Source organism: Watersipora subatra, chromosome 6, assembly GCF_963576615.1.
Source record: "Watersipora subatra chromosome 6, tzWatSuba1.1, whole genome shotgun sequence".
Taxonomy (NCBI): Eukaryota; Metazoa; Bryozoa; class Gymnolaemata; order Cheilostomatida; family Watersiporidae; genus Watersipora; species Watersipora subatra.
In genome coordinates this window covers 61585247-61597367 of record NC_088713.1, presented here as the reverse complement: position 1 = coordinate 61597367, position 12121 = coordinate 61585247, and the positions used below count along the sequence as shown (strand labels likewise).

The 12121-nt window shown below is 34.9% G+C and overlaps 1 protein-coding gene and 1 long non-coding RNA gene across 2 annotated transcripts in view; both read right to left on the bottom strand.

Annotated features, from left to right (window-relative positions):
- The window catches only part of LOC137398430 (serine/threonine-protein phosphatase 6 regulatory ankyrin repeat subunit B-like), a 41340-nt gene extending 36518 nt beyond the window's left edge, over positions 1–4822 (bottom strand). Inside the window, exons 1-6 of the mRNA XM_068084539.1 lie at positions 4141–4822; positions 2359–2463; positions 2007–2135; positions 1656–1784; positions 1065–1127; positions 878–973 (exon numbers count right to left, since the gene is read on the bottom strand). Coding sequence (XP_067940640.1) covers positions 878–973; positions 1065–1127; positions 1656–1784; positions 2007–2135; positions 2359–2463; positions 4141–4822 — 1204 coding nt within the window. The remainder of the gene's footprint in view (positions 1–877; positions 974–1064; positions 1128–1655; positions 1785–2006; positions 2136–2358; positions 2464–4140) is intronic.
- A 6214-nt stretch (positions 4823–11036) lies between these two features.
- LOC137398481 (uncharacterized) lies at positions 11037–11917 on the bottom strand. Its single transcript, XR_010978938.1, has 3 exons — positions 11815–11917; positions 11628–11723; positions 11037–11138 (listed from the first exon to the last, which is right to left on the bottom strand). It is a non-coding gene; the product is annotated as an uncharacterized lncRNA (long non-coding RNA).
- Between the last annotated feature and the right edge of the window lie 204 nt (positions 11918–12121).

Genomic DNA, 12121 nt, shown 5'->3' with positions numbered 1-12121 from the left:
TCCAATTTTACCTACATTAGTATATTCTTATAAGTTACCTAGAAGAAACGATGATCGGTTTATTGATTTTTATTCACGGTTTAATTTGCTCTAAAGAGCATTGATTGGTGTAAATCAAGTGAATATCTATCTATTGCCATAATATAGAATCAGACAACAATGATAGCAGGCACTTTGAGAGGTAAAAACTTATAAATCTATTTTGATATGTACAGAACAAAAGTACCTGCTCTTGGTTGTTTAGCCAAGAGGTTACAAACTTAGGAGGAATTACCCCCTAGGAGGAATTTTGAATATACAATTGGGAGAACGAAGAGGTGTCTGATTTGTTACATTTTTAATTTATGTCCTGCTGTGCTGTGTGAGTTTTGGTTTCATCATTTAACATTTGGGTTTTATGTATAACACTAATCGCTAATAATGAGCTACTAGTCAGAACCAAAATATGTGTGAACACATACATCCAAATTTTGACTGGATATTAAGTTAACCTAGTCATAAACCAATTCACTGCCATGCCAAAGCTCATGTATTGTTGTGTGTTGTATGCATGCTGTAGAAAAATTAATAATATGTTGTTACATGTTTAGATATGTACAATAAAATGGGATCATAAATTGTATCTGTTGTTTTTAGCCATGTGAGTTAAAGCTGAGTGGGAAATAAAAATTATGAACAGGCATAATGGGGAACTGAATGGAAAAGTTTGGGAACTCCTAGTTTAACGGCTTCTTGTACTAAAGACATCTACCTCTCACTTTGGTTTTGTAATTTTGTTATCTGTTGTTGAGCCTCAAACCGATGTTGCAAAATAGGGATAATAAGAAATGTTACGAAAACCCCCAAAACGTCACCAGTGTAGCTAAAAATAAAGTACCTGTTCTCTGCTGTCTAGCTTCTTCTTGCACTAATGACAGCCTCCTTTCACTTTCGTCCTGTAATCTTGTTATTTGTTGCTGAGTCTCAGCCAATGCTACAAAATAGTGATATAAATAATATGTTGTTACCTAAGTGTCTCTGTTACTGATTGTATTTTACAATCATGGCAGAGGAACAACACTTACTTTTAGACTTTTGTTTGTCAGCCATATTTAGGTCACTGATTGTCTGGTCAGCAACAGTGAGCGCTACAGTATAATAGAGACAACTTATTATAATCCATCAAAACAGATTATACATAACTAAAAGTGAATTACCTAACATCTTTTAGATAATGTCAGCCGATTGTTCTACAGGAGAAAGCAAAAAAGGTTTTACTCCTAGATAAGAATATTACATACCTGTAGTTGTTTGCTTGTCAGCATCCTGAAAACAACTAACTTGGTTATTAGTCACAGGAAGAATTACAGTAAAACAGTGATAAAGGTTATTATAATCTAGCTAATAAGAGATAGAATGGTGATTAATTAGAAGTTAATTTGTTAGTTTTTAGTAAATTTTTTAGCTAATTGTCAAGGCAAACACAGTAGCTGGGTTACATTCACCGTTGATATATTTACTAAACTGGTAATTGCTGCACTTGACAATCCAAGCAGGGGTAAATTGACCTGCATAACAAGACACTGATATACATTGTCAAATATAAAATTATCTGAAATTTCTTTCTCAGTCCTATACTAACAATAGACTAATAAGACTTTTGTATAAGATGTTACCTCTTGCCTGTTGATCAGATCTTTCCTGTAGAGCTAAGATTTTTTGCTGACTTTCTTTCTGTAGAGATGAAAATCTTTGTTCACTATGCTCTTGTAAGGCTGAAATCTCTTGTTGAGCTCCAGCTAATGCTAGAACAAAGTGAATAGACAAAATGACCTGCTACTACGTGTGCCACAATATAACTGCTTGTATATGACAACTACAGCAGGTGCCGAACGCATTGGTACTTGTGTGTAAATTGGGGCGCATAGCAAGACTATGATATGTTCATCTATTATAACATTATCTAACATCTTTTCCTCAGTAGTACGCTCACAATAAACTAGTAAGACTTTTGCATAAGATGTTACCTCTTGCGTGTTGATCAGATCTTTCCTGTAGAGCTAAGATTTTTTGCTGACTTTCTTTCTGTAGAGATGAAAATCTTTGTTCAGTATGCTCTTGTGAGGCTGAAATCTCTTGTTGAGCTCCAGCTAATGCTAGAACAAAGTGAATAGACAAAAATGACCTGCTACTACGTGTGCCACAATATAACTGCTTGTATATGACAACTACAGCAGGTGCCGAACGCATTGGTACTTGTGTGTAAATTGGAGCGCATAGCAAGACTATGATATGCTCATCTATTATAACATTATCTAACATGTTTTCCTCAGTAGTACGCTCACAATAAACTAGTAAGACTTTTGCATAAGATGTTACCTCTTGCGTGTTGATCAGATCTTTCCTGTAGAGCTAAGATTTTTTGCTGACTTTCTTTCTGCAGCTTATTAATACTATGTTGACCCACTTCTAAATCTTCTAAAGCTACAAAACACAGTAATAGAACAAACTAAGTCTCACATGGCGATGGTAGGACACTTAATAAATAGCAGAGTCGAGTTGAGAAAAAACTGTGGCACTGAAAACATTATGATGTCAGTAAATGCCAAGTTGCTGTTCTGATGTTATCAAGATAACAATATCCAAATAACGGGAAAGGAATGTGATATATGAACTATTTCATGTTAATCCTTTCACTATGAGAAAAATTAACTTCCGGCCTACTGCAAACCCTTTTACTAAAAATTTTGATTTTGCTACACGATATGTATATACTTATTCAATTACAAACCATATCTAAAACATTTTTCTTGCATATTCTATGAGGAAAACATGTTACTCAGCAGAAGTATGCAAACAATTTAATGTGTCACTATTACATATGTGCACTGCTAAAGCTATGTTGAGCTACAATCACTATGACTAAAAATGATTCTCTACCTTGTTCCTTAATCTTACAAAACTATTACTCTCACCACCATCAGATTCAGTTAAGTGAGTCATTATTGGAGTACTCAATAAGGTCTGAATCTGAATTAACTATAATGCCATTAATAAAAGCTTTTTTGTTGCTAAAACTGAAAGAGTGTGCAAAAGCTATATTACTACTAAAAATTTCAATCGTCAAAACACAATTCGTTTTTGACTTTAAATTGTTGGGCTAAAAATTATAATTAGCTGTGTAGTCTAATGTATAATTGCGAGTGTAGGCTTATTTTTTAATAATTATATAAACATCATCGTTTATTTACAAGTTGATTGAAATTTGGAAAAGAAGCATCCAAGGCATCACAATTTTAGCATGCGTACTTATTATTTTATAATTAGCGTGTTCTGTACAATCTGCAGCAGTTTAAAAGATGGTAGCAATAACTTCTAGAATCTCCTATAAATCTCCTAAATAGATAGTTGGCTAAAAAGCATTAAAATGAGTGAAGCATAAAAAGCGTAAAAGCATAGATTTCCTGCAGTGTAAATTTAAGACTGTCCAATTTTTTGGCTGAGATGCCAAAAATACCATGAATTTAAATGAATCAGCATTTGAATTTAGCAATATTTTGCATTCCATCAATTAAAACATTTTGAAAGTGTAGTAAACCATTGCACATTTAGACTTGTGTTGAAAGGAAACCATAAAAAAGAATATAGTAAAAAAGAGGGTAGATTCTACGACAATCCTATTGGACCTTTTACCTATGATCTCATATTGAAAGCATGACTTACAAGCCTATCACAGAATGTAATAATAATAGTATCATTACTATTGTGTGTAGTTGGCAAGGAGCAGAAGCATTTTGCAGGAAATTCTATTGTTTGCATTTCACATGTTTCAAGCAAACCAAAGATTTCAATATTAATAATATCATGATTTGTCATAAATAGGCAAAATAGTTTGGAACACAATAAAGCAATCTACTGAGTCTATCATGAAGAATTGATATTTAAACATCTCCTAAATTCACTCCTCTCCTACCAGTTTTGAATATTAAAATAACTTTGAATACTTAAAACTAAGCTATTCAGCTACAGCAGCTACAGTTCAGAGAGTCTGACACAGGAAAAGGATAGTAGACACAAAAAGAATATAATCATACCTTATGTGAGTTAAGCAGTATAACAGTCCAAGTTATTAGCTAGTACGTCGCTGTATAACAATCCTACCTTCTACTACTGGTTGCTTCGGCCACTTCATCAGCAACTCAAATATCCCCTTCTTCCGTGATTGCTCAGCAAGCGAAAGTGGTGTCTCATTGTTTTTATTTGTTATGTTGAAAAAAGAATGGACAGTTACTGGGCACACGGATCCTAGCATGGCCGTCAGAGCAGTAGATTCTCCTCTGTATGCTGCATAGTGTAGCGCAGTGTTGAGGTCTTTATCTTGTATCTTTAGTAAAGAGTCTCTCTGTGATACGGAAAAATTGTTAAGGATAGTCTCTATACATTCGTTTTTTCCCCACCATGCTGCCCATGCTATAGAAGTAGCCCCACGTTCATTTTTTTCAGCAGCAAAGTCGTACTTCTTCTCAGGGCTGACTGTGTCTAGCAATATTTTTACACATTCACTGGCTCCGCTTTGCGCAGCAATATGTAGAGCTGTAGCTTCATCATCCATCTTTTTCATCCAGAGCAACTCATCGGCCATTCCTTTGATGGGAGAGAGAAGCAGACGACAAAAATCTGTATGACCGTTGTCTGCAGCTCTCATCACAGCTGTCCATGAAGCACCTCTTATGGTTTTTAATAACCTTAGTAACTGAACTGGTGGAGTGCTGGCAACAGCCTTGGTCAAAGAGGGAACTTCTGACTTTTCATTTCTGACATGTTTTCTTATTAATTTTTCCATGTTTAACTGTAACATATGTACTGCATTCTATTAGTTACTCCAAACAATGAAACATGATAAATAAGTTATTGTAAAATGTTACAGCGCTGTCTAGTTAGAACAATGCCAACTATGATAGAGTGGCTGCAGGTAAACTCTGGATATTTTAAGAGTATAAAGATGAGGTAAGACATTTCATACACTGGCAGAGCTGAGAAGTATGGAATATCTGCAGTAGAAGGTATTTGCTGGTCTGATTACAACTGAGGAATGAAACCAGAGCTTACTGACCTTAAATTGATGTTAAGGTCAGGGGGCTATAGTTACATGATAGACTTTATGAGTCTCCTCAGGGTAGAGAGTGCTAGTCTCAGGAGGTCAGAGTTATATTATCTTTACACTGACTCAGTGTCTCTCCTCATCTACTCTATTTCCCCAGTAAGTACGGTATCAACATATGCTAGTATAATATATAAGTTATACTTACTTGTTGCTATTCTGTTTGTCACCTGCTGTGACTACTACAGGCTTCTTTATAGCTTACAGTTGGTTATAATAATGACCGCACCCTTTATCTGTATATCTGTCTACTGATTGGATGAGTTTTATAAGAGTTGACAAATAGAGGTTATTGATGAATTGGTTGGACTTTCAATAAAAAAACAGTATGACATTGTTAATGCGGCTGCATGATTGGCTGGCTCTTAACAGCCTTGCAATTGGCTAGTTTCACTTTCTGCTTTGATAATTGACTTTTTTCTGTGTAACGTTCAAAAATTCAAATCAGATTATAGCATTTTATAGTTTGATAAATATTAAAATACTTTTAATTACTAACTAAAAACTATAAATCATTGTTGCAGGACAATGAGTACTATGAGCACTTGTAACTTTAACTCAACAAAACAACAATCTAAGAGAAAATTATGTATGACATAAAAACGCTTCCAATTTTGAGTCTTTGTTCTGAGAATATGTATCCTAGCTGCTGGGTTTCTAAGCCTAGGGGTATGCGTAATAAGTTATTACATGAACTTTGGATTCGTTTACGTATGCTACTACTTATAATTATTGAAGGCTCATGTTAGCTTTTCCTGATCATCAGAGTACACTGTGGTACATGATAAATGAGTCAACAGGTCATGGGAGATGTGAACAAGTCGGAGTCTATCATAAAGCATCATTAAACGAAATAGAATTTGGTAAAATGGTTACATTTGAATACAACGATAGTGAAACCACTGTTGTATAAAAGGCATGATCAGTGAGTGACTGCTACAAATGTTGTACTAAAATCATCTGTTGGTCATCTACCAATAGGCAGACATAGTAGCACAGAAAACATAGTACGCAGGTACATGTATAACAGATGACGTTGACCTGACATACAATCGTCAAATTATAACTTCGAGCAAAACTTATATTGCAATTGTTGTGTGGCAAACAAAATAGCCCTAGAACAAGAAGAACAAAATGCATCAAGGTTTCATAGAGTTAATAGAGTTTTAATTATTACGTTAATTGGCGTGGGCGATCGACAAAGAGTGTATACAGTATATAGTTTGAGCTGTGAGTTGTAAGACTGTGAATTGTAGACTTGAGGTTAGACAACTGGCTTACCAACCTGCAGTCGCAATCACCATGAGTTCAAATTCAGCGAGCGGCGAATTTTTAATTCCAAATATTTTAATAGCTATAGCTGAACGGGCGGAAAGACAGAAGATATCAAATTTGAGATTTATACGCAGACACTATTCTTGGTAACCGCAATATATTTGATTGGTGTGGATGTTACAGTATGGGCTACAATATTTTCCCTAACCTCTAACTATGATCTTCCACAAACTAACACAACACCAGTTTTGTTATGGAAAACATTAATAGTATTGTAAAGAATTTGCCTCTGATACATCGGTGAAGATGTTTGAAGGTGCGCGCTGATTGTCATTCACTCCACCAATGTTCAAAAACAAACCCTAGTTCTATTGCGTAATGTCTAGATTTTAAATACCAACAACCCGAACTCAAGACATGCAGTTATGACTTTGATGCATCGACATGTTGCATGAAAGTTCATTGACCTTGCGAATTACTCCCTAGACAAAACTTGTGGGGTAACCTACCAGCTCAATAATTAAACTGTTTCAGCAAAGTTCACAATGTTCTATTCTTAATAAAGACAGATTTTGTCAAAAAAAACAATCAGTCACAAAATATAAAGTGTAAGATACTATTTAAGTAGTTTAGACAAAATTAATCAAATAAAAATCATTAAGGCAAGAGAAAAAGTTAACCGATTAATTAAAGTCCAAGACTTGAATACATAAGTTTTAAAATAATTCTATGACTCCCAAAAATTGTAGAACTCAGCAACTGCCTTACATTATATTGTAAAATAGCTCAACTTGCCTTGCTCTGTGTAGATCCAGTGACTGAATGCCGAACTTAGAAAAATGCTGCAGTATTTATTCTGTTTTTTACTATTTATAGGAAACAAAAATAAGTCAGCGTATCATTGGCTAAAATAAGTGTGACGTGCAAAAGATTACAACATGTTGTGAAAGATCCTGTGAAAAAATTATGAAAATTTAAATCTCAAAAATAGTTACTTTTGTGGCTGTGTTTGATATTAAATTGTCATTTCTGGCTGGCCATTTCTTGCTTTGGTTTGGTCTTGATTTGGACGTTTAGGGGGTAGTCCCTGAGCACCGTCACAAGTGTGTATTTCGCTGGCTAACCTTTATTTACTGGATTTGGTCTCTCCTAACCCTTGGTCTTGTAGCTCAGGTGTTTGAAGGAACGGGTCTTGTTACCGCATATGAGATAGTGGAATTGCAGGTTATGGTAGTGTTGGCTCTCACGAAGTTGCAGCGTGTGTAATTTTCTAGCCATGGGAATGATCCTTTAGGTGTCGGATAATTAGGTTTTCATAAGTCAAGACTTCTCCGGTTGGTGATTGATTGCAGCTTGTTGTTTCAGAAGTGTAGTGCTTTCTTTTTCAAAGGCCTATGTTCAAACAGCATTTCGACGAGATTGGCAGTAAAAGCTCTTTTTTTCAAAAGCATGTTTATAGTATGGTTATGAACTATATGAACATATCTAGTTTATTAGAATTGTAAATTTACCTTAGGAATCCGCGGCAGGAACCTATTTTTTATTTTGGTTTCTATACAAACTTAGAGCATTCCTAAGAGCTATTATATTAGCTTATTATGGTCTTCCTACTAGTGATATCATATTGTCTGCTGTGTAAGTTTGAGTTATGCATTAAAACCGCAAGTCTTTAGATCTCTGGTAACCAGCCTTTTAAACTGAACTGACTGTGAGACTTCCATAACTTATTCACTGGGAATTGGTTATCAAATATCAAGCACCATCCTAGTATCTATTGTTTGTAACACAGTCATTACTAGCAAACACGAAGATCCAGAAGGTCTTTGAGGTACGTGACTCAGATCATGGCTTTTAGTCATGGCCGGCATCAAATCTTGAATAAATTGGATCACATGTGACTACAAGGTTCACTGAAACTTTATCACACAATAAACACACCTCCTGACATTTAAGCTCCTTACGCACACAATCTACGTCAATAGCTGTCTTATCAGAGCATTAAGACACTCAAAATGTTGGCTGTCGCTAGGAGATCATGAGAATAATATATTTTATCTCTTCTACTTGTGTCAATGCCTCCATCTTATCATGATTACAGGAAGACAGACATGACAGACACCCCTCTCCACAGAACAAAGGCTAGCTGCCCTTTATATTTTATTGTATGTTTCTGATCGTGAATAGCCTGGCAATGCCTGTTATTCCTCTCATTTTTAATCATATCCTGCATGCTGACGTTTAAGAAGAAAGTTCTTAGGTAGTTTTGAAAGCAAACACTTTTAGTGACCTGGTGAAAGGTACGACTCCTGTGTGTGTATGTGTGAAGTTTAAGTGAGCTTTGAACTCAGAAGTTTGTACTCATTTGAGTCAGAGCTATAAAACTTCACTCAAGAAGGTTCAAGGAATTCTGACTTTTAAACTACCAGTGCCCCTTCTTCAGCCGTACAGATATGTAGCCCAGTTGACTGGAACTGGTTCAGGCAAACTGATATCTTGACTCTACTGTAAAGCAAGAATATGGGATTGTCTATCTTCCCTTCAGAAGTAGTAATTGCCCTTCTCAGGGACTTTAGCCTTAGAACTTTGTGTTGCTTTTTTTGAGCATCTGAGTTATGAGCAGTTGAAATCAAAGTTAATAACCCTGCTTGTTATTTCTAAGAAAACAAGTTGAGTATATTTCCATTTTGGTGCAAAGGCAGTTGTGTTACAGTGTTACAATCCTATGCTCCAACTGTACAATCATTGTTACATTGTTACAATATTACCTATCATTATGTAATGCTTGTCTTTTATAAATCTCACACCCTGTCAGGCTAGTGTGCCATAAACGATCATCAGGTGTTACTTAACGTAAGATTATTCTGGGCAGTCAGAAGCTGTTTGATTGGCGCTGCTGTCGCGGTTTTGGCCATCATGTTAAACATGCCGCGTGTTCGGCTGCTCTACAAGACAATATATTTCATAACTTCTAACTTTAGACTTTCTGAGATGCCTCTTATAATAGAAAGATTACCAAATCTAGCTTACAAGTGTTACAAAGTTGATAAAAAACATAAATAATTTAATGGCGTATACTTTTATCTTTACATGTAGAATCTTACGAAAAAATATATATCTCTCTACTATCTGAAAAACGTTACTCAGCACTGATATACCATTCACGTAGTAAGCTATAGATAAACATGAAGCATTTCATAGAGCTACTCATTTACTTTTACATTCAAATTCTTCCAGAAAAATCTGCATATCTATCATCGTAAACACGCTACTTAGCACCAGTATAGCTTTCATGTATTAGGCTCTATATTTACACAAATAATTCCATAGAGCTATTCCATAGGGTTATTGTTATACTTGTGTTGGAATAATTGCAGGCATGTAACTTTGATCTATTAGTGGCTAATCACACGACAAATACCATCCTGGTGTCTGTTGTTTGAACAGCAGCCATTATTAGTAAATATAGAGATCCAGAAGGTAGTTGAGGTATGTACACAAGACAAATGATTATTTATTTGAATGTCTAGTTAGCTTCTCTGGTTTACTGATGTGAGTGTATAGCTGTCACTTGTGGTAAATAAAATATTATCAAATTGCCAATTTTTTAAGATTAATGTACCACTAAGAGCCCAAATGGCAGTTACTTTTTTCTCCACCTGTATGAACTTTGTTACAGGGATGTTTATACCTGATCTAATTTTACACACAGTGAAATCTCTAGCAGGTAGCTGAGGTATGTGAACCAGACGGGTGCCTAGTCATAAATGGCATCAAAGCTCTGATAAAATGGAACACAGAATTACTACAGAGTCCAATGGTATCTTATCACTCAACAACTACAACTCTTGACATTTAAGCACTGTATGTATACAATTCACGTCAATGACTGTCTTATCAAAGCATTACAAAACCCGGAGTGCTGACTGTTGATAAGAGATCCTTAGAATAATATATTTAATATAACTTCATATTATAAAGGCAACCACGAGAAACATTTTTCAACCTACTTTAAAAAGCATGGCAACCACAAAGTCTTTGAATTTGTAGAAAAAAAGCAATCAATTTTAATCTGGATAATTTTCTCTTGAAATATTTTTCATGTTCTGTTTGTTTGATGAAAAACCTAGACTTCATATTGTTGAGTATTAAACAATATCTAGTGACTGACAACTGATGATTCCAGTGCTGCATTTGTCATAGCCTCAGATCGTCAACACATTATTCATGGTTCATAGGAATAAAGGCTATTTTAATACTCAAAATACTCATCATGTTTAATAAATTATTGCAGATCCAAAGCTGATCAGGAAGGAAGATAAAATTGTTGTATAGCAGAACTGCAGACTTTTAAATGAAGTCATTTGTGCAATCTACATGTAGTTACCTGTGATTAGTTAAGTCAATCCAACAGGGTAACTGGTACATATGCTTTTTGTTACATACTCAGATGAAATAGAAAGAACAAAATAGTAATCACCATATTCATCTATGACAAGAAGAATTTTTAAACATAATCAAAATGAAAGGCAAAAAAGTTAGTTAATGCGATTTACATAACTGATCTTGAAATATTTGATTAAAATCATCAACAGGTAAAAAGAAGAATATAATGATTGTTATTAACCATCTGGAGCGTGATATTGATTACCCGTAGAATTGGTATCTCCTGGAGTCTTTAGGTACTTAGAAAACTGTTTCAGCGTCTGCTGCATGGCAGCCATATCTAAATAGATAGGTTGTTATCATAAATTATATACAAACAACAGTTCCTCCTATTGATTAACAAGCAATATTGATGACAGGGTCATGAGTAGTGTTTCAATCAGTCAACTAGCTTCAGTCTAAAAATCAAATCCCTGCCATTTTGATTGAAAACAATCTGATTAGGTACTACTGGCTGATGCAGTAAATTTTCGAATGGAGTTCTAGCAGCATTGGTATATTCTGATAGAGTTACCAAGAGAAAATGATGATTAATCTATTGTTTTTGATATCTCATTTCCTAGTCTAGTTTGCACTAAATAGCATTGACTGGTCTAAATCAAGTCAAAATATATCTATTACAATCGTATAAATTCAGACCACAATGATAGCATAGTTAATATTATGTATCACGCTAGCATAGGATTTATAGGTTTCTAACAACCTGTATCAGATACCTTGTGAGATAAAGAACCCCCAGTCTAGTAAGATATGTACATGATTAAAGTACCTGCTTTATGCTGTCTAGCCTCTTCCTGTACTAATGACAGCCTCCTTTCACTTTCATCCTGTAATCTTGTTATCCGTTGTCGGGTCTCAGCCAATGCTGCAAAATAGCAATAGAAATAATATGCTGCTACATAAACAGGACGGTTACTGCTTGTATTTGACAATTGTGGCAGAAGAATAACACATACCTTTAGACTTTTGTTTGTCAGCCATCTTAAGATCACTGATTGTCAGGTCAGCAACAGCGAGAACTACAGTTTGATAAAAAAAACTTATTATAATCTATCAAACAGAGTAAATGTGAGAGAATTGCCGAAAATCTTTACAATTTTAACCGATCATTTTGCAGGAGACAGCTAAAAGCCTTCACTCCTAAGGATAAGATTATTGCATACCTCTATTCATCTTTTTGTCGCCATCCTGGAGGTCAGTGATAGTTTTATTAGCGACAACAAGAGCTATGGGAGAGCAGAAATAAATATTATTATAATCCAA